Raw genomic sequence first — 23,879 nt, 5'->3', positions numbered from 1 at the left:
TGGGGAGAAAAAGGAAGTTCCAAGGGCTAAGAAGAAGACCAAGTCTCAGTGGCCATTTCAATAAGTGCCTTATTTGGAAAAGAGACCTGGGAACTAGAATACCAGCATGGTCAAAGGAGGGATAAAGGGAGGGAAATAATAAAAGCAACTCAGGGTATGAAGTTGTGGAGGATCATCTTATAAAAGTCAGGTGATTACAACAACCCCAATAAGTCAAAGATAATGTAAGTAAGTATCACAGATGTCAAAAGAGAAGAAGATGCTAAGTCACTGTCTTGGGGAAAAACAATCAAAATAGGAAAGGAAGGATGTCATGCATGATAAAAACTGGTCCCTTAATAACAATCCAAAAAGGAAATTAAGGGGCGCCTGGGTGGCTCAGTCAGTTAAGCCACCGACTTCGGCTCAGGGCATGATCTCGCGGTCCGTGAGTTCAAGCCCCGTGTCGGGCTCTATGCTGACAGCTCAGAGCCTGGAGCCTGTTTCAGATTCTGTGTCTCCCTCTCTCTGACCCTCCCCCGTTCATGCTCTGTCTCTCTCTGTCTCAAAAATAAATAAACGTTAAAAAAAAAAAAATTTTAAAAGGAAATTAAGAAAACAATTCCATTTATGATAGCATCCAAAAGAATAAAGTACCTTACAATAAATTTAAACAAGGAGATTAAAGACTTAACAGTGAAAACTATAAAACATTGCTGAAAGAAAGTAAATTAGACTTAAATAAGCGTTAAGTTATCCTATCTTCATGGATTGGAAGACTTACTATTGTTGAGGTGGCATTACTACCCAGAGGGATCTACCAGTAAAAACTCTATCAAAATTCTAACTACTTTTTTTTTTTAGATAAATGGAAAAGCAGATTCTCAAATTAGTATGGAATTACAAAGAGTCCCCAATAGCCAAAACAATCTTGAAAAAGAACACAGTTGAAGAATTCACAATTCCTAATTTCAAAACTCACCACAAAACTCACCACAGGAACCAAAACAGTGTGGTACCAATATAACAACAGACATGTAAACCCATGGACTAGAACTGAGAATCCAGAAACAAACCGATATATTTCTAGCCAACTGATTTCTGACAAGGATGCCAAGACCATTTAATGAGGTAAGAACAGCCTCTTCAACAAATTATGCTGGGACAACTAGATAACCACAAACAAAAGATTGAAATTAGACCCCTAGCTCATACCATATAAAAACAATTCAAAATAGATCAGCAACCTAAATATAAGACCCAAAACTATAAAACTCTTAAAAAAAAAAAACAAGAATAAATCATTATGACCCTGGATTTATCAATGGATTCTTAGATATTTAACTAAAAGCATGAGTAATGGAAGTAGATAAACCAAACTTCATAAAAATTTAAAACTTCTGTGCATCAAAAGACATTATCAAGAAGCTGAAGATAACCTACAGAATGGAGGAAAATATCACAAATTACGTGTCTGATAAAGGTCTTGTATCCATAATATATTAAGGACTCTTACAACTCAACAACGAAAAGACAAATCCGTTAAAAAATGGGCGTTGAGTAGACATTTCTTCAAAGAAGATACACAAATGGCCAAGAAACATAAAAAGATACTCAACATCATTAGTCATGAGATACAAATCAAAACCACTATGAGGTATCACTTCACACTCACTAGGATAGCTCTAAGCAAAAAAAAAAAAAAAAAACAGAAATAGGAAATGTTAGCAAAGATGTGGAGAAATGGAATTTTTATACATTACTGGTGCAAAATGCAAAATGGTTCGGCCACTGTGAAAAACAGTTTGGTGGTTCCTCAAAAAGTTAAACATTGGAGCTCATGGTTGGCTCAGTCAGTAAAGTATGCAACTCTTGATCTCAGAGTTGTGGGTTCAAGCCCCACATTAGGCACAGAGCTTACTTGAAAAAAAAAAAAAGTTAACTACAAAATTACCCACAATACCATTTCTAGGTATACATCCAAAATTGAAGACACTCAGTCAAGCACATTTACCCGTGTTCACAGCATCATTATTCACAGTAGTAAAAACGTGAAAACAGTCCAGATGTCCATCAACAGATAAATGGATTTAAAAAACCTGATATATACATAGAATAGAATATTATTCAGCCATAGAAAGGAATGAAGTACTGATACATGCTATAATGTGGATGAACCTCCAAAACATTATGCTAAATAAAAGAAGCCAGACACAAAAGTCTCATATTATATGATTCCATTTATATGAAATATCCAGAATAAATAAACCCATAGAGATGGAATGCAAATTAGTGGCTGCCAGAGACTGAGGGAGGGGGAGAAGAGTGTTTAATGGGTAAGGAGTTTTACTTTGGAGTAACAGAAATGTTTTTGGAATAAGAAGTGGTGGCTGCACATCATACACAACTAAATGTTGCTGAATTGCTCACTTTAAATAGTTTTATATTACATGAATTTCACCTCAACAAATTATTTTTAAGAAAGAGGAGTGCCTGGGTGGCTCAGCTGGTTAAGCGCAGACCTTGGCTCAGGTCATGATCTCATGGTGCATCAGGCTCTGTGTGGACAGCTCAGAGCCTGGAGCCTGCTTCAGATTCTGTGTCTCCCTCTCTCTGTGCTCCCCCTCCCCCGCTCTCAAAAATAACATAAACATTAAACATTAAAAAAAAAAAAAAAGAAAAAGCTGGCCTCTGCCCTGTAAATGGGAAAGGACTGTAATAAAATTGGCTTTCAGTGACTAGAAAGAATTATGAGGAAATTATCACTTACAAGAGAAATCAAGTCTCAATTAAGCTAAAGAGATAAAGAGATTATGAAAACAATCAAGAGACCTCAAGACCGAACTGGAACTGGAATCCTGCAAGATAATGTGAAAAGGTCAGCAGAAAAGAGAACAGAGCAGGCAAAGCAGAGTGGGTGGAGGGGTTCTGCTGGAAGGTGGACAGGACCAAGAGTGGACAACCACAGAGTGAAAAAAGGCAGTATTTTGTTATTCAAATGAGTATAATTTTCCTATTCTAACAAAGGATGAAAAACATTTCAGTTGTTCGACTACAAAAACCAGACTTAAATTCTTCACTGCCAATTCCAGCAAAGTAGGAATGTTGTTCTTATTAGAAAATATGACATTTGCTCATAATTTTATTTTTAAACAACCCAAATTCAAAGCTGAAAAACCAAAGTTGTCCCCCAAAACTCTCAACTCCCATCAAGAAAATTTCATTTTTCGCTATACAATCTTAAGTTCAAACTTTAATTCAAGGTCCATGTCCTACATGTTTTGGCCTGTTTAGCTCAAGTTCAAATAATTCAATAGTTCAAAAATTTTTCCAGATGACTTTAAAAGTTAACTATTGGTTTCCCAAGGCCACAACAATGGTTGAACAGTGCCAATGAGCAAACCATCTCCCTTTATAAAAAGAGTCACCTTTATAGCACTTAAAACACATTCCAGGAAGCTGTTCACATGTCTGTCTTTCCCACTACAATGTACACCTCACAGCAGGGCTAGGGTCTTAGAATATTTGTAGCTATTCAAATGTTAGATGCATGAATGGCAGCCTGTTGGAAAAATCAACTACATCAAAGATGAATCTAAAGGGAAATGGTATTTTAAAGAAACTGTCAGGAATCAGTTAAGGCAGAAAAACAAAAGTGATGTTGTGGAAACAGAACTAAAGCAGAGTTTTTGCTAATAAGTAACTGAGTGAACTTTGGCAATCAATTTTTTAACTATTTTCTCAAGGCATCAATTTTCTCAACTAATAAAACAAGAGAGTTAAACCAGATGATGTTAATGTCCTTCCCCAGCCACAAATTTCTACTATTCTATGATATCATCTATGATTTCCAAATGTCAGCCAAACCTCTATTATATTCTATGATATCATCCAGAGTTTCTAAATGCTAGTCAAAACTTAAGTAAAAAATTTATTTAGTCAAGATAATCTTCCAGTTTCTTAGTACAGTGTAGTACATGAGCCAGGAGAAAAAAAAAGCCAACATCACTTATTATGTATAAAACCACTAAATACTCCATATTTTAATTCACACTGAAAATAAATAAATTAAATAAATAAGATCTTATTTCAAATATCCAAGTTTATGGAAACTAATAAGCTGAAATAGATACAATAAAATAATTTGTCCAGCAGGGGTCCTGGCTGGCTTAGTTGGTAGTGTGTGCAACTCTTAATTTCAGGGTTGTGACTTTGAGCCCCACAATGCGTACAGAGATTGTTTAAAAGTAAAATATTAAAATAATAATAATAAGTCCATCAGAATCTAATAAATCTAGCTGTAGTCAAATTACAACTAGAAAATTAGCTGTTTAACCTGTTTAACTGTTTAACTAACCTGTTTAACTGCATTGTAAGACAAAGAATTTACAAATATTAGACTGTAGGAAAGAGGCATTCTTTCCTCATGATTAAAAAAGAAAAAGCACATAAATCTTCAATTCCTATAACTGTTCAAACAATAATCTTACAGAGTAAGATTTTTCATATAATCCTCTACCAATTCACCATTTTCCTCCAATCTTTCTCCTATAACTTTAAGCGTCTCCACAGAACTTAGCTGAGAGCATATAAATGTATGCACAGAGAGTATAAGAAGAATAAAAGTGAGCTTTTAAGAGAAAAACGATATGCCTAATGGACAACAGAAGACAATATAAATATGCCCCTCTCCCTCCACCCCCTTCCTGGCCAGGCCGTCTCATCTCCTGCCCAAGACTGGCCTCTTCCAAGGAAAGGCAAGCAGGCCCACCTCAGAGGTGGCTAGGGAGTCAACTTCAAGGAAGGGAATCTCCTGATCCCCCCCGAGGAAAAGCCAGGCATCTGCAATCACAAAGCACCTTTCCCCACTTTGCCACTTTAGGAAGAAAACAGGATAATATGGTCAAAATCAATAGTTCACTTAAAAACAATCCACTTGGGGCACCTGGTAGTTCAGTCAGTTAAGTGTCTGACTCTTGCTCTTGGCTCAGGTCAAGATCTCATGGTTTGAGAATTCAAGCCCCAAGTCAAGCAGAGAGGAGTCTGCTTGGGATTCTCTCTCTCCTTCTCTGCTCCTTCTCTGCTCACACTCACACATGCTCTCTCTCTCTCTCAAAATAAGTAAACTTTTAAAAACTAAAAAGCGAAAAATAAAAAAAATCCATAAAAGAATTCTCCCAAAGATGTGACTTATGCCACATCTGCAGAGACAATAAAGGTACTTCACAAATCCTATCCAAGTATTAGTAAGTAACAAAAACAGCCCATAATCTCCAGCATTATAACGTAACATATGAAGCATGCCCTGCCATTGTGCTAGAATGTTCCAGTATCTGGCAAAAGATACTCTGGAAAATAACTTGTCATTGGTACCTGCCCTATTTAAATAAGAAAACAATCTGACCAGTTCAAACATGGATTGCAGGTACATCTCTGTAATAGAGATGGAGTAAGTTACTGTTTGATTTGGTCACCATTTAACTTCTTTCATAGCCAACTCCCAATAGGAGTATGATCTCTGATCTCAGTCAGCCATGGAGGCCATTAGTAACTTAGAGCTGGCTGTTATGTCCAGTGGCTCAAAGCACAATGGAGAACTCACAAATATCCCTTTCCCTGCCAGCAACTTGCATTGCAAAGTGCTAACTTGAAATCCAGTTCCAAAACTATGTGAATTCTCTTCTTAGCCAAGTCATTCAGCTCTCTGCTAAAAGTCCCATGAAGGCAGGGATATTTATGTTTTACTCACCAAAACATATTAAGCCCCTAAAATAAGGCCTAGTAAACAATGAATAAATAACTGTTTGGAGAGTTGAAAGTGTTGCTACTAAAGGCAATCAATCAACCAGATGATATCTAAGTGACCTCTTTTCCAAACATTCTATCATTTTGGTTTTCCTTCCAAAACATGCAAATCCCTCACCAACAACTAAACTAAACAGTTTTGAGGATTACATAGCATTTTCATATACATTATAGTAACTGTGGTAACAGACATCCTATTGTAGTTGAAAAGTATCTCATCTTATATATGAAAACCAACACTCAGAAACAGGAATTAAACACCTGTATCTTAAGATGGAATTTAAACTTAAATATGAAGATTTCAAATTTAGTATTGTCCCACACCACATTATCTACTATATTCCCATATGTGCTTGGGTTTTTGTTTTCAAATTTTTATTTAAATTCTAGTTAGTTAACATATAGTGTAATATTGGTTTCTAGAGTAGAATTTAGTGATTCATCACTTACATATAACACTCAGTGCTCATCATAACAAGTGGCCTCCTTAATGCCCATCACCCATTTAGCCCATCCCTCACCCCAGCCCTCCATCAACCCTCAGTTTGTTCTCTATTGTTAAGAATCTCATGGTTTACTTCCCTCTCTTTTTTTTCCTTCCCATATGTTCACCTGTTTTGTTTATTAAATTCCATATGAGTGAAATCATATGGTATTTGTCTTTCTCTGACTTATTTCGTTTAGAATACACTCTAGTTCCATTCATGTTGTTGCAAATAGCAAGGTTTCATTCTTTTCGATGGATGAGTAACATTCCATTGTATATATATACCACATCTTCTTTATTCATTCATCAGTCAATGGACACTTCAGCTCTTCCCAATGTTTAGCTATTGTTGATAATGCTGCTATAAACATCAGGGTCCATGTACCCCTTCAAATCTGTATTTTTGCATCCTTTGGGTAAATACCTAGTAGTGCAATTGCTAGGTCTGTAGGGTAGTTCTGTTTTTAACTTTTTGAGGAACCTCCATATTGTTTAGTCCCAAATTTGTGTACATGTACATGCACACATATACAAACCTTAAAATATTTTCCTTTAAGTTGGACTAAATTCTCTCCTTTGACAAATAGTTTAAGTTAGAAAAGATGCAAAAAATAATAATCCTTGGCGAGGCACCTGGTTGGCTCAGTTGATTAAACGACCAATTCTTGATTTCGGCTCAGGTCACGATCTCCACAGTTTGTGAGATCTAGCCCCGCGTCAGACTCTGCACTGACTGTGGAGCCTGCTTGAGATTCTCTCTCTCCCTCTCCCCTGCTCTGTCTCCAATAAACTAAAAAATAATCATCATCACCCTTGGCTATTTCCACTTCTAGACAAGACAGAATAATAGGACCAGACTAACTCTCTTGTCTGAGATAGCCAAGAACCATACAAAATATGAGCGTTCACAAAGACAAGGACAGCTAGAGCATGCAGGATGAAATAACAGGAGAAAGTTACACAGGAAACTTCCAAAATCTGCAGAGAGCTGCCCTCCAGTCTTCAGTTAAGTACTCATCAGAGGATGCATAAGGAAGTTGCATGAGAACAGAGAAAGGATAAAATGTACAATCTTACTTACATAGTAACTGGAATATCACCTACACCCACCAGCCAGACTGGAAAACCTCATGATTCACACAGGTCACTGGAGAAAGTACACAAAAGAGTCTTTAACTCAGTAGTGGGGAATAATTAGCCTATACTGAGCATTGCTCCTGTCCTATCTAACAAATCCTAAAAGCAAGATCTGGAGGATCAAACTGTTTCCAAGTACTTAACTGAGTCCAGAACAAAACCCAAGAATATTTATAGGAATACAAAAATATTCAGCACCCACCAGAGTAAAATTCCCAATGCCTCCCATCCAATCAAAAACTACTTGGCATGCAAAAACAAAACAAAACAAAAGCAAAATAAATAATTAAATAGATAGATGTTAGACAAACTAACTGAAACCAACCCAGAACCAGCAGAGATGTTAGAATTAGTAGAAAAAACATTTAAACAATTATTATAGCTGTACTTCATTGGTCAAAAGTTAAGAAATATGGAAGACATAAAAAGACCCAAATCAAATTTCTAGAAATAAAAACTACAATGCATGTGATTAAAAAATACACTGGACAGAATTAATAGAAGCTTAAGCATTTCAGAAGAAAAGATGAGAAATCGTATTTCCCAGCTTTTAACAACTGGAAAAGGCTTCTGCCAGAATCTCTCTCAAATACTTCACATCCTTCAACTGTAGTAGAGACCAACAGTTTGCGGAGAGACTGCCACATGTCAAGCCATGGGGTGGCCTTAGTGCAGTATATGGGAAAGACAGAATGTGATGGGTACAATGATACTGATTTGTTTGTACAGAATGTAGAGCTATGAAAGCCAAGATGGGATATACTTAATCCAGAGAGTAGGGTACAAGGAACAGAAACTTGAGAAAATTAGGCAACCTCAAAGAAAAAGTATTAGCAACCAATTTATTTAAACTCCCATCCATAAACATAAGTCCAGTCCAACTCCCTTTTTGGATAATAATTCAGCAGACAATGGGAAATGATAAAGAGAATGATGACCCCCATAAGGCATAAGATGGTGAATCTCCTCTAAAAAGAAGTCTGGTTTATTCATTCATTGAACTTTTACTGAACATCTACTACATGCCAGCTATTGTTTTAGGTGCTGGGGATATAGAGTGGAATGATATAAAAGGTCTTTAATCAAACAGAATTAACTTTTCTATAGAGGGAGACAAAAACGAGTATTAGATGCTTAAAACAGAACAGGATGATAAGAACAGAGTGGTACTTGGGGTCAAACGTAGGAAAGCAAGGCTGAGGCAGTGACTTTTTTTTTCTTTTGAGACACAGCTCACAAGCAGGGTACAGGCACAGAGGGAGAGAGAGAATCTGAAGCTTAGCGTGGAGCCCCAATGATCCCACAACCCTGGGATCATGACCTGAGCCTAAATCAAGAGTCAGATGCTTAACTGAATAAGCCACCCAGGTGCCCCATAGGCAGTGACATTTTAAGTTGAGATCTGGAAGTCTCCAGCCTTGTGAAGATCTGGGGAAAGTATGTGAGGCAAAGCAACCATAAAAGGCAGACCCTAAGGTGAGAAAGAACTTAGCACCAGAGGAACTAAGAACTAAACACATGGAGGGAGAGGGGGATAAGAGAGGAAAGAGGTGGCAAGCAAGAGTCTTAATATAAACATTGACCTATAAATCAGAAAGATCTGAACAGCCTAGATGCTTGATATTTATGAATTGTTAATTTCTTGGGTGTGATAATGGTTATTATAAATTTTTAGATTCCCTATCTTTTAGAGATACATATTAAAATTTTTTTTATAAAATTATGTTTGAGGGGTGCCTGGGTCAGTTAAGTGTCTGACTCTTGGTTTCAGCTCAGGTCATGATCTCACAGTTCATGGGTTCAAGCCTTATATCTTGGGATTCTCTCTCACTCCCACTCTCTCTACTCCTCCCTTGCTTGCTCTCTCTCTCTCAAAATAAAAAAAATAAACTTAAAAAAAATTAATGTTTGAGTTTCCTTCAAATAATCCAAGTGGGGAATCAGGGAAATAAGAGCAAAGGTGTAGACTGGGGAGTGGAGTGGTATATACCCAAAAAAACTGGCCATGAGTTGATAACTGTTGAAGCTGGATGATGAGTACACAGAGGTTTGTTATACTAGTGTACTTCTGAATGTCTGAACTTTTCCATAATAAATACATTTTTAAAAGCAAATTGATTTAAAAATAAATTGGAATTTTGAGGGTGATAAAACTATTATATACAATACTTTGGTGGATACATGATACTATGCATTTGTCAAAACCCATATAACTACAATAAAGTGAACTTTAACGCATGCAAATTAAAAAAAAAATCATGTAGGAGGTCAAGGAATACCAGGGTGAAATACAGAATATAATATGACCTTTTCCAGAACCAGCTTTTGCGGGACCCAAATGCATCCATAAGCTTTCATCTATAAAGTACAAAGCCCCAAGGTCTAAGTCAGCAGAGTATGCAAAATTTAATATGGTTGGGTATCCATCCCTTTGTCTAGGGAAAGGGCTGAAGACTTTCACAAATTAAGGCTGAGAATCCCTGATATTTCTTTTGCCAGCAACTTCTACGTGAAAACTGAATTACTATTGCTTGTAAACTTAATGGTAATATCTCACTGTCGTTTGCTTTCCTTGCAAGGAGATTACTACGCAGCCATTACCATAAGCAAATAATAAATACCACCAGTAAATTTTACAACTCTGAAAGAAAGTTGGGACAGGTATCCCTCCTCCCCCCAAAAAAGGAAAGGTGGTCACCGTTTTACAATACCATATTTCATTTCATGCAAAGTGTACCATTATTTTTTTGTGGCACTAAGAAAGAAATAGAACTGTCAATTAACTGAATACTTACCATTGAGTATAAAATGATTCTAATTTCAGAGATGTCCAAACATGGGAAAACTGTACATCATATAATGAATGAAACATGGCATTCAAAAAGTTCATGAGTTGGGCCCCATCTCAGATCTCCTAAACAAATTGCTCAGGATAGGTCTAGGAATTCATATTTTGTTTGAGTTTCTCAGATGATTCTGGTTAGATAAACACTAAGTAAACTGCTAGCCTTCAGAGGCAGCACAGAAAGAAAGCATGCACTCTGGAGTCACATAGCCCCAGACATCTCTGTGACCTCCAGCAAATTCTGTAATTTCCCAGAGCCTCAGCTTTATCTATTCAAAAAAAATGTCAATGCCACCACCTACTTTGTATGACTGACTAAAGGAGAACACATGTGAAGTACTTGGTTCACATGTGAACAAAAGGTATAGCAAGAGGTATACTAAAACACACATATTTATAGAAGAATATATTTATTTATAAACAAGACATAACATTTATTTTATGAACAAACATGGGACCTAGAAACTACTTTTAAGAAATATTCTTGGGAATGCAAGCTGGTGCAGCCACTCTGGAAAACAGTATGGAGGTTCCTCAAAAAACTAAAAATAGAACTACCCTATGACCCAGCAATTGCACTACTAGGCATTCATCCATGAGAGACAGGTGTGCTGTTTCGAAGGGACACATGCACCCCCATGTTTATAGCAGCACTATCAACAATAGCCAAAGTATGGAAAGAGCCTAAATATCCATTGATGGATGAATGGATAAAGAAAATGTGGTGTGTGTGTATATATATATATATATATATATATATATATATATATACACACACACACACACACATATATATATATATATATATATATATATATATATATATATATACACACACACCATGGAGTATTACTCGGCAATCAAAAAGAATGAAATCTTGCCATTTGCAACTACATGGATGGAACTGGAGGGTATTAAGCTAAGTGAAATTAGTCAGTCGGAGAAAGACAAAAATCATATGACTTCACTCATATGAGGACTTTAAGCGACAAAAGGGATGAACATAAGGGAAGGGAAACAAAAATAATATAAAAACAGGGAAGGGGACAAAACAGAAGAGACTCATAAATATGGAGAACAAACTGAGGGTTACTGGAGGGGTTGTGGGGGGGGGGATGGGCTAAATGGTAAGGGGCATTAAGGAACCTACTCCTGAAATCATTGTTTCACTATATGCTAACTAATTTGGATATAAATTTTAAAAAATAAAAAATAAAATAAAAAAAAAAGAAGAAATATTCTACCACTCAGCAGTATCACTTGCTGGGCACAATACAAAGAATCATTCACTAAGTATATATTATGTAACTCAGCAATATACACACACATTTGTTTTGGCACATCAGATTTTAAGGGGTCCCACAATAAATCAAAGTTGTTTAATAACATTTTGATCAGAAAATATTGTACTTGATTTGCATCAACAAGGGTAACACAATAAAAGCATACGTTTTTAAGTGTAATTCAATTTCAGAGTAGCCAAAGGCTCTATTTCATGTCCAAGTTTTTGTTTTGTTTTGTTTTAGTATGTATAACTGGCAAGTTTTGTCACAACACTGGCATAAGTGCATTAAAACCACAAAAGTAATGCTATGGAATTTCTCAATTCAGGGTGCTCAAAGAAATACCCATGTTTCATTTGTTTCTAAAGTGACCCTTAAAATCCAAACAGTATTTTAGGCAGCACCTCCAAAATTGAGTAGTCAACTCAGGATGTGACTCACAGGGGGCAGGTTTAGCCATAATTGGATAGAGTTCTCCCACATGTGTAGCATGAAGAAGGGGGGGGGGGGACTCAAAACCCACAATTGCACAATGTCTCAGCCTAACTCTCCCAATGAAGAACACATGGACTCAAATTAATGCTGCATCGATGCCACCAACCACACCCAAAACACCCAGGTCTAAGAGTTTGCTTCAGGGTGCTAACTCAACTCCAATAACAATCACCCACACCTCCTCAGGTCATGCCAGACCCATCGGTAGGGAGGACACCCTCACTGCCCTCCCTGACCAAGCACTTGGCCTAAGGTTTAAGAGGAAAGAGAGGTGCTGGGAGGAGTGGAACACATGGCTCATCTCATTTTTCTTTCCATCAACCACCTCCCAAAAGAGAAGAGTCCCTCAGTTCAGCACCCCAATTCTGAAACCTTAGCGTCCTCTGTGACTCCTCTCTTTTCTTTAGCCCTCAGGTCTCTCCCCACTACGTGGTTTTCCAAACTCCCTGCAAATTCCTCACCAATCTATCCCACTCCTTCAACTGCCCTAGTTGATCCCTCTTATCACCACAAGGCTGACTCTGTCCCATTTCCCAGATCCAGCTTATCTGTCTCCAAGCCCCTTTTCACTGCAGCCAGTCATCTTTTCTGTAACCCAGTCCTGTTTGTACACTCTCCTTTCCTAAATTCAGCAGCTCCTCATTACCTACAAGATAAAATTCAAATTCCTAATCCAATCTTAACCTAATTCCCAGCTTTATATTCTCCCTGGCTTTGCCAATTTTTCTCATTTTAGCCATATTAGATTTTTCCTACTTCCTGATTTCACACCCATCTGCTTCTATACATCTATAGCTTTTTCAAGCTATCTTCTCTACCCGGCATGAACTGCTCCTCTTTTCTGCCTATCAAACCCATCCTGAAGATGAATTCCAAATGCCTCAGTTCCTGGAACACTTTCCCTAAACTCTCTAAGCCTCTCTCCTCTTCCCCTTCTAAAGTCAAAAGTAATCACACCTACAATATAAAAGTACCCACTCCTCCAATAAAAGTAATCACTTCTTACTTATGCCAATCAGTAGTATAACTCTTATCTCAGTGTTATAGTTATCAATATAAAAGTCTCCCCTACAAAATTCCCAATTCTTCAAGAAAAGGAATTTAGTAATTCTGAATTGCTATTTTCTCCCTCAATATATGGTACTTGGTTGAGCTTCAAAAATTTTGACTGGACTGATTTGGAGAGCACTGATCTCATCTTGTATTAAACTGATTTTAAATAAGATATGAACAATGCTTAATTCTTTCAGAGGGTATTTATTTAAAAGAAAAGCAAGTTACCCAAACTGAATTTCTAATTGGTGAAAGGCAGAATCTATTCTTAGAAGACCCCTGACCCTTACAAATCCCTATCACTACCATGACTGCTGCCATAACCAGTTTATACCATACTGCTTACCCCTCAGCATTTTATTCCCAAACCCTTAGCATTGCCCCAGTCACATGCCAGTTTCACAAGTCCTGGATTTCCAGGGAATTGAGTACTATTAGAATTATCAATTAGAGAGAGAACATGAGAGGATGCAGATAATAGTCAAGACCACAAACATGTGGCAGCAGGCTTTCAGATTCTACTTCTTGGGTATTTTTGGTTAATCACTGCTCCTCCAGAGCTCACAAGGAGGCAAGATGGATTCTGGATTCAGGCATGACTAAGTCAAGACCTGACCCTCTACCAAAGGGTCCCAAATCAAAGTCCTCAACAGTAAAAATGGGGAAATGGACATGGCAACCTGTTAAGAAGAGTAAATGAGAGCGATGAAACTAGGCCTGAGGAAACAGGGATGCCACCACATGGAGAGTAAAACCTCCTGAGGCTTTTGGAGTCTCTGTACACGTAGACTTCCATCAGGACTGTATGCCTTACAATCAAGGAAGTGGGTTAGTTACATACTTCCGCCAAGCCTGTTTCCTCATCTATAAAATGGAAATAACTATATTTAAAACAGGAATTACCTTTGTGCCTGACAGAGGGAAAAGATTGCTACATGTCAGCAGCAATCTAAAAAGTGTCAACTACTAGTCTTCTAAATATTATTCCAAAAAAAAAAGAAAAAGAAAGAAAGAAAAAAAAAAACAAAACCCTGTTATACATCAACAGCTCTTAAATAGTCAAAGCCCAATCCTGGGGCACCTAGGTAGCTCAGTTGGTTAAGTGTCGACTTTGGCTCAGGTCATGATCTCGCGGCCCATGAGTTCAAGCCCCGCGTCAGGCTCTGTGCTGACAGCTCAGAGCATGGAGCCTGTTTCAGATTCTGTGTCTCCCTCTCTCTCTGACCCTCCCCCATTCATGCTCTGTCTCCCTCTGTCTCAAAAATGAATAAACGTTAGAAAAAAACATTAAAAAAAAAAGCCCAATCCTGTCATTTACATATTGTGAAATGACCACTCACCTTTATCCCCATTTCTTCCCCAACTCCCTGAAAGGAAACTAATGAAATCACAAAGACATTAAACCACAAAGACAAACACAAAGGGGAAAAAGACAACAACACATCATAAATTTCAACAAACTTCTTCAGGAGGGGAGCCAGGTGAAGAAGTGGTCACTGCTCCTCAGGACCCCTCAGGCACCAAAGGCCAGCCTGAGGCTCAGGCTTGACAAAGAGGAGCTTCTATAAGGGGTGGGCTCCCAGATCTAGCAGGAGACCTTAAGTTTTTTCTGAAGAAACTGAACCACAGAGGCAGAAGAACAATAAAGAGAAGTCCAAATCTATACCGGGAATGGTGGTACCTTCCATCCCTCCTTAACCAGATAACCCAAACCCGGACAATCAGTGTATTGCCAAACACACCAGAGGCAGGCTATTGGAGATACCTTCTCTGCAGACACTAGTCCCAAGGAGGATGTGAAGGTACTGTTATGTGAGGTAGATGCCCCATAAAAAGTCTACCTGTACTCCAAGGGAAATCATGAGACCACCAGCACACACACTCTCTCTCCTGATCAACTTTCCAGCATCTCACTCTTAATTGTAGACAGCCAAGGACCACCAGATGTTTGTGATGTAAACAAACATAAAAAGAAATGAATAAGCACACTGGAGGAAGCAGAAGAAATATTAAAAACATATTAAACATATAGAAAAAATGAAAATCAAATAGACACATACCTCAAAGATAAAATATCCATAAAATAAGAATAAAATGGAAACAGAAAATGAAATTAAATGGAAATGAAACCAGAGAACAAAAACCTTCTGAAATTTAAAAACACCACCATTAAAATTTTTTAAATAAAAGCCTATAAAATTGAGAAGATCCCCTTGCTACTGTCCACATCCAAATACAAAGATGTAAGTAACAGACAACATAAGAGTATCTGAAGATCAATTCCAGGATATTCAATAATCAAACCAACACGTGTCTCAAAAAGAAAAAACAAAAAATAAAGGGTAGGAAATTATCAAAGTAATAGACATTCTCGAAAACTGAAAAAATATGAGTCTATAGGCCAAAGGGCCTATAAAATAAAATAGACAACAGGTGAGAAGAAGGACCCACACAAAAACTTACAAAATTTCAGAATGCTGGAGAAAAAGATGCTTACCTTCAATTAAAAAAAAAAAAAAAAAAAGGAAAGAAAAGAAAACAAAGAAAAATAAAAGGAATCAGATGGCTCTGGATTTTTCATCAGAAACCGTTAAAGCCAGGGGCACCTGGGTGGCTCAGCTGGTCCACTTCGGCTCAGGTCATGAGTTCAAGCCTCACATCGGGCTCCACACTGACAGTGACAGCCTGCTTGGGATTCTCTTTCCCTCTCTCTCTGCCCCTTTGCTGCTCGCTCTTGCTCTTGCTCCCTCAAAATAAATAATAAACTTAAAAAAAAAAAAACCTTTATAAAGCCAGAAACTGTGAAAATGTCATCAAAATTATGGAAAAAAATATTTTCAGCCTACTATTCTAAATTTAGCCTAATCATCTATAAAGCATCTATAAATCATCTAGAAAGTATCTAGCGTGGACACCTTCAGACATGCAAGGCCTCAAATAATTTACCTACCATGGAAGCCACTGAGGGTACCCTTTAGCAAATGAGGCAAACCAAGAAAAAGAAAACAAGTGATCCAGGAAACAGGCTCCAAGGCAGAAGAGAAGGGAACAGAAATCACAGAAAAAAATAACACTACTGTCCAGACTGGAGCAAGAGAATGGAAGGCTCCTGAGCAAGGGAGTCTCTAAGAGGAAACCAAGTGGGACTGAGGGATGATTTGTGCTACCTGGAAAAAATATCAAAAGGCACTGAACATATTTCTTGGCGTTTGAGGAATGTAGCCATAGATACACGAAAAACTAATCAAAAACTTGAAGGCAATTATTTGCTCCAGGGGAAAAAAAAAAAAAAAAAAAACAACAGAGAAAAACCCCCACATAATCTGGCATCACTATTTAACTCAGAAGTGAGCAATAAATTTTTATACAATAATGTAATTTCTGATGGTTGGTTTTACTAAAAATTGTTATGTAGCTATATTGAGGGACTGAGAGAGAACAGGGCAAATGATCAATTATGATACTAGAAAGTCAAGTCCCTATTCTACATTAATTTCAAAATATGAAAGTAAAAACCAGGAAAATAAATGAACAGAACTATAACTGGTACGAGACGGTGGCTTCCACTGTAAAATAGGACGTGGAGGATAAAGAGGCTAAGGGTAGAACGCTGTTGTTTTATGTTAAGCCTTTTAGCACTATTTGATTTTTTAACTGTGTGCATATATTAATTGGATTAAAACAACAACCTATTCTCATATCAAGGGCAATTAGTTCAATTTATAAAGCTGTCATTATCAACTTCACTTACAAGTTTTTTATTTGGAATTCCAAACTCATTGTCTTAGATATATTATAAAATGATGGTTAGTTTCCCAAGTCAGCGTTCAGAGGCATTTAACCCATCATGATACAAAAATATGGTACAAACTATTATTTCAAGTAGTCTTAAACACTGTAAGAGTTTCTGTGAGAAACTGCAGTCTGAGAACTCAATATGCCTCGTACAGATCTGAACCCTACCCACTTGTTCTTCTCCCCCCAGGAGCAGCCAAGGAATACTTTAAAGGTAGAATGGATGAGGGAGATGGACAGGGATCTGGCAAGAAGGAGAGTCAGACTCCCGGTAACAAGTCCACTCTATTTGCATTAAAGAAAATACTACTGGAGGTCCCTCTTGCCCCAGAGGTTGGTCAGTGAGGCAATCTTCCCTCCCCTCCTCCCCACAGGCCATTCCTGGGCAGAACCTGGATGCTCATCAGTCGGGTGACAAATACATACACATCATTTCAAGTATTAATTAGCAATGATTTCTTTTCCACCATGCCATAATAAAACCTCTATACAAACAATATCTTCATTACCCTTAATAAAACTTTGTGGCCTATGTCAACATTATGTTTAATTTTTTTTAATGATTATAAATTGTGTGACCTTGAGAAAGTTACTTAAAGCCTCACTTTTCTCAACTCTAAAATGGAAATAATGGTGTCTACTTAACTGGGTCATAAGAAAATTAGAGGAAATGATGTGTATAAAACATAAAGGGGCAGGTAAATGGCAGGCACTCAATCAATGTTAGCCTCTGGTTGTTCCCTGTCCCTCATCCCCACCTGGCTGGTTTCTAACACGTATTCTTATATATAAACAAAGCCACAAATCATATGCAGTACATGCTTTTACCAAAAACAAAAACAGAAACCTTTAAAACCCATGCATAATGCATTAATTTTTAAAAATAATTATGTGATATGAGTTGATTTATAAGTATTTTTCCTAAATCTTAGTTTTATGTTCCAAGTACTAACCTAATTTGCAGTTTTAATTCATCTCAACTAAATTTAGCTTGTTCAACTAGACTAAAAAGAGGATTAAGAAGGGCAGGACATTACAGAAACTCAGCATTCTTCTTTGATTAAAGACTACAAACCCATATATGTAACAACGTGTAAACAGACCGCTGCAAGCAATACCATTTCAACTTTGAGTCGACCTCAAGAAAGTCTTATAAACTTAAAAAAAAAAGAATAAAACTGACAGATAATGGATGATAAAAAAAAAAAAATTCTCCCCCCCCCCCCATCACACAGACACACCACAAACTCGAGATTAAATGAAGAGGGGGGGAATGTTATTCTGTGCCGCAACACACAAAAGAAAGTCTAACACACAAAGAAATGTCTAGGTATCTGCAACTACCAAAGACTTCCCATTTGGGGCCATTTCTCTCAGACCTTCCTCTAAGGCTCATTTCCAGAATCCACAAAGTCTCAGCACAAGAACACCATTATTTTTCAAATCAATTCCCCAAACGACAAAGCTAATTACGTACAACAGAACAACCAACTGACCCAAAGCTAAGTTCTCCTTTCCCTACAAGGTATTCAAAGGAGGCCCTGAACAAACAGTCCACAGTCCAACACATCCAAGACAAGAACCAAAAAGATACTGGATAAGTTAGCAGGTCTGCTACCGGAAGATTCGTTCACCATTTAAAATTATGCTTTTCGGTCACAAGATTTGGAGACTGCCACTAACGTGTAGTGCCCTTTCTCCCTTCCCCCCTCCCGCCTCATTTAAAAAAAAAAAAAAAAAAGTATGGTAACAAGAAAGTAAGAGCACAGTATTGTGGTCGTCAAAACCACAGGCAAGAATGTGCAGGTTTGGTCTAAATAAACGTGGACTCGAGGTATCCAAAATCCAGGGCCCTAGAATGACACGCATCAGGAATGGTCAAAGAAACTTGGTGCGGCAGGGAAGAAAAGTTAGGGCGCTTGACTGCGGAATAGGGCCAAAGGCTGAAGGGGCTGTGAGGAGGACGGAACGGGGTGGATCCCAGGTCTTTCGCGGCAGGGCAGCGAGGGCGAAGAGGGTAGGCCGGAAGGCTGACCTGGGGCGGGGGCCGGGCAGGGACCACACCTCCCGGCCAGCGAGGCAGGCAAAGGCCAAGGCCCGGGGACGACCCCGAGTACTGGGACGTGACCTGCTCGCGGTCCCCGGCCCGCGGACTGGGCCGCAGGCAGCCGGAAGCAGCCGGGGTCGGGCCCGACCTGCCCACCCCGGAGCAGGCGGCCCCTACTCACCAATGAGCCGGCGCACCTCGTCCTCGCTCAGGTAGAGGCTCACGCTGGGCCCCGCGGCCGCCGGCGACAGCGCAGGAGGCCGCGGGGCCGGGGCGGCGGCGGCGCCGGGCGCGGGTAGCAGCGGCAGCAGCGCGAACAGGAGCAGCAGCGGCGGCGGCGGGGCCCTCAGGCCGCGGGTCCCGGGGAGGCGGCCCCGGCCCCGCGGCCCCGATCGCGCCGTCCCGCGCATGGCCGCCGCCGCCGCCGCCGCCGCGGAGGAGCTTTGGCTTCCCGCCGCGCCGCCACCACCCACCCCCGGCTCCGAGCCCCTCACAGCCCCGAGCCGGGGGCGGTCGCCCAGCTCATCGCGCCGCCGGCCCGTGGCAGCCGGACGCCGCTTCAGACCGCCGGAGCGCGCCGCCGCCGCCGCCTCCTCGGCAGCATCGTCCACTGTGGAGGGCTGGCCGCGGAGGCGCGCCCGTGCGCGCCGCCGCCGCCCCCCGAGAGCGCGTACGCACGCACACTCCGCTCAGTGCTGGCCGCGGCCGGGCTGGGAGCGCTTTGATTTTCAAGTGCCGCCGCGGGCTCGGGGCATTCTGGGCACCCTCTGAAAGGAGCCTATCCCCACCTTACGTTGTCACCAGCCTGAGGTTTCCTTGCCTGTTGTCTGTAACACCCCCGCTTCCCCACTCCGCCCCGACACAGAGTCCAGACAGGCAGGCAGGCAGGCCCCGGCCTCGTCTGCGGCTGAGTGGGGTCCCAGATCCAGGGAAACGCTTGATGCGGTCGCTCAGGTTTGCATTAAGAGAAACCTGCTTTTTCTTAGTGAGAAAATGGAGAAAAATGGAAAGCACCTTTTATCCTACCATCGGAGGTAACATCAACATTTCTGTGTCAGTTTCCATGTACAAATATTATATGCTTTTATTCTCCAAAAAGATCCTGCTCAGCAAACTTTAGTAACCTTATTCTTAGACCTTACGAAGTTTTATTTTTCATGATCGTTGTGCGCCCCCGTTATCAACCCTATCTGGGGTTGTTAACCTGTGGTGCGCAGTAGTGTGTGTCTGTTTTTCTCTGCGTGTGCTTGAGCACACACAGAGAAGTGCTCTGTACGTTTCATCGTTTGTTCTAGCGAGACCCTGTCGCCCAAAGAGGTTAAGAATCGGGAATACGCCTCTGCTTTTCGAAAGGCAGCCTAAGCAACCCGTGCTCGGACCTCCAGGTCTCGGGGTGCATTTATGTGAGCACCTACCATCGTGCTCAAACATGCTCCAAGTGCCCCCTCTCTCGGCTGAGAGTTCCAAGCGTCCTAGCCCTGCCGGGTCACCTCGCCCCTGCGGGCAGGTCCAAGCCCCGACTCCCGCCAGCTGCTCGAGGGGCAGGCGGGGTTTCTGAGCGCAGTTGCTACTCCTGCAGAGAGGCCCTGGGAGGCGGCTATTTTTATCCTCTTGAGGGAAGCGGGGGCGGGCGAGGGGGGGGTGTCTGATGAGGCGGGAAGTCCTGGAACTTCATTTCTCTCGTTCTGTAGGGAGAGCCGTGGATTCCATTTAGAGATAAGCCAGCCTCGATTTGTCAAGCTTCAGCCCCCTGAGTTGTGCCTGTCATCCTACAGGACGAGGCAGAGAAGAGGGTGAGAGTTGAAGAAACGTGCTCCACCAGACAAGCATAAAAAACACAAAGGTCAGCAAAAATCCTAAGGTTGGAGCAGCCACTGCTACCTATTAGAGAATCAGGGCTCTGTCAAGAAGAGCTTGAGGCTGGAGATGTGCTGTGTGAACAGGGCTCTCAATTCAGAAAGGAGTCATTTTTTTTTTTAAAGATGGCATATGCCCTGCATTTTTAAAAACAGTTCACAGTCCCTAAGTGAGGAAGCTCCTGTCTTCAAGGCATTCTCCTCTTAATCAGTGACTTCTTGAAGTAGTCTGTGCTGTAAACAGAGCAGGGCTTGTCAGTCAAGCCTGGCCCTGCTCTGGTTAATGGTGTAACCTCGGGAACATTAAACTCCCCAAGCTTTGGTTTCCTCATTCATAAAACAGGGGTGATAATGCCAGATTCACAGGGCTTTCACAGGATTTAATTGGAGATGTTGAGTAAAACACTGAGACCGACACTGGACTGGGTAAGTGTCACACCCATTATTACTTTTGTTATAATGAATCCCTTCCCTGTAATGACCATTTCCTGAAGAGTTTAATCACCAGTTACCTCCAAACCCTTCAAACCAGAGATCCTCAAAAACTTCATTCAATGCAGCACCATGCCTAGCCCAGAGCTGAGTTCAGTGCACTTGTGCCAGACATCATGCTTGGCCTTGAGACACAGGGGTAAGCAGGTGCTTCCTTGAGGACGTATGATAAGCACATGTTCGTTGCACATTTTCATCAGTGCTGTGAAGAAAAAGTTGGTGGTTCTCAAAGTATGGTTCCCCAGACCAGCAGTACTATCTCACCTAGCAACTTGTAGAAATGTAAATTCTTTGGCCTTACCCCAGACTAATAAGTATCAACTTTGGAGGGAAGGAACACATAGAGAAGTGGTATAAACATGTCATTGTTTGCTCTAGAGCCCCTGTCCCCCAAAGAGCATCACAGGCCCTCCAGGTGATGCTGACCATTCTGTCAAGAAAACCTCAGCTCTACTACCTCTCCTTTGGACTGTTGTACTTGCTGCCTCACTGGCCTCCATGCTTTCTTTCCCCTTCCTCCTTTACCCCTTTAAGTCTGTTCTTAAAGCAGCAGCCAAAACTATCCTATTATATGCAACCAGATCTTGTTGCTACTTGATTCTTAGACTGCTAATGGCTCTCTAATTCATCTGGAATAAAAGACAAAGTCCTTAGAAGCTATCAAGGCAGTTCTCACTCCACCTTCCTCCTTCCCCTTCTGATATTGTGTCCTTCTACTCTCCCTTCCCACCCCCACTCACTTAGCTCCAGCCCAATGGCTTCTTTGTTGTGCTTCCAATACACCAGACACAATCCTACCTTAGGGCCTTTGCACTGTTATTCCCTGTACCTAGAATGCTCTTCTTTCTGATATTCACGTGGCTTCATCTCTTACCTCTTCAAATTTACACTCAAAATTTTTTTTTATTTTTTTTAATGTTTATTTTAGAGACAGAGTGCGAGGAGGGGAGGGGCAGAGAGAGAGGGAGACACAGAATCTGAAACAGGCTCCAGGCTCTGAACCGTCGGCACAGAGCCCGACGTGGGGCTCAAACCCACAAACCGCAAGATCATGACCTGAGCTGAAGTCCAACACTTAACCAACTGAACCACCCAAGCACCCCTATACTCAAATGTTGACCTCTAAATAAAATTAAAATTGTGACCTTCCCAACACTTTAACTCCTCAGAGAACAAACAAATTCCCACACAACGATCCTCCCAAAAGCCCCATCCTATTCCTAGAGAAGGAATCATCCACCCCTCACCCTCACAATCCTCCACCAAGGTGTGGGTAGTCTTTTGAATTTTCCCAATAAGTCTCAGAGTGAAAATGCTGGGAATCCCTGACCTCAGCTTCCTGAGGTTTCTCTGGAGGAAATGAAAGCCGAAATCATCACCATACTCTACACACTGCCCTCTTTCTTGGTTTTGCTTGTCACCATGGTTGACCTTACCCTGCTGCTCCAGGAGACAAATTTCAGAAAGCCTGGAAAATACTATCATCAGGGCTTGTTTTGCTGTTCCTAAAAAAGGCCAGCCATGGGCTTGAGATGCAGCAGGGTGGGTGGATGGGAGCCCTGGGCCAGCAGGAACTGGGCACTGCTGGGTGGGGCCTCCCAGATAATGGAAATGGCTGGGTGTTCATGTATGAGTCTGATGCTCCACTCGAGGATACATGCCTACACACAGAGCCTTGGAAACAACTCCTCACCCTGGCCTTGAGTTCACCCAGCTAGGGAAGGGCTCTAGAAAGGGGTGGCTCTAAGTTTTGGAAACGTCCACTTTATTTGCAAGGAGCAGTTGGGAATGCTGCTCTGTGTACTATAGAGCAGTTTGTTTGTTTGTTTGTTTAAATGTTTGTTTGTTTCTGAGAGAGAGAGAAGGAGGGACAGAGAGAGGAAGACAGAGGATCCGAAGCAGGTTCTGTGCTGTCAGCATGGAGCCTGATGTAGGGCTCGAACTCACAAGCCACAAGATCATGACCTGAGCCAAAGTCAGATGCAACTGTCCCTGAACCACCCAGGCACCCTGAGCTGATTTGCTTTTTAAACGTTCTCCTTCCACAAGTAATATATTAACCCATTGTGTTGTGAAAGATTTGAGCAGCACAAAAGTTCACAGAGTAAAATATGAACATCTTTCCTGATACAAACCATCATCCCTCTCCCCCTGTTCCCGGTTTGGTGTATGTTCTTATATATAAGCCCTTTCTCTCAATATTTACACACGCATACATGTATATGTGTATGTATTTAGACACACAATTGTGTGTTTATGCATGTTTTCAGTTTTATAGAAATGAAATTGTACAAAAGGTAATGGTCACATGATTTGATATTTTCACTGATCAAAATAAGTTGAGGTCTTGAGGATGCTTGCATGACAGAGCATGCAGAGGCATATCCATGGTGTTCTTTTGGTTGGAATGGACCATGATAGATTTCATGGTTCTGATAGACCACACATCCTTGCACATGTATCTTCGTGCATAATGTATATATTTGGTAGGGTAGATTGTTAGAAGTGGAATTGCTGAATCAAAAGGAGTTACAAATGTTGATGGAATTGACCTCCTAAAAACTTTACCAGCATACACTTCCTCAGCTGGTCCTAGTTCTTTACC

General features: G+C 40.6%; 1 protein-coding gene across 3 annotated transcripts in view; it reads right to left on the bottom strand.

Annotated features, from left to right (window-relative positions):
- Positions 1-20,372, bottom strand: part of RYK (receptor like tyrosine kinase) — a 106,623-nt gene extending 86,251 nt beyond the window's left edge. The window contains exon 1 of one of the 3 annotated variants that reach the window (XM_045037575.1): positions 20,342-20,372. In XM_045037575.1, coding sequence (XP_044893510.1) covers positions 20,342-20,357 — 16 coding nt within the window. In that variant the 5' untranslated portion in view covers positions 20,358-20,372. Of the gene's footprint in view, positions 1-19,107; positions 19,532-20,341 lie in introns of those variants that run through there. The other 2 variants (XM_023260545.2, XM_023260544.2) reach the window with 2 other exon arrangements.
- Between the last annotated feature and the right edge of the window lie 3,507 nt (positions 20,373-23,879).

Source organism: Felis catus, chromosome C2 (assembly GCF_018350175.1).
Source record: "Felis catus isolate Fca126 chromosome C2, F.catus_Fca126_mat1.0, whole genome shotgun sequence".
NCBI lineage: Eukaryota > Metazoa > Chordata > Mammalia > Carnivora > Felidae > Felis > Felis catus.
Note: the sequence above shows the minus strand (reverse complement) of the source record. Positions and strands in the feature narration are given on the sequence as shown.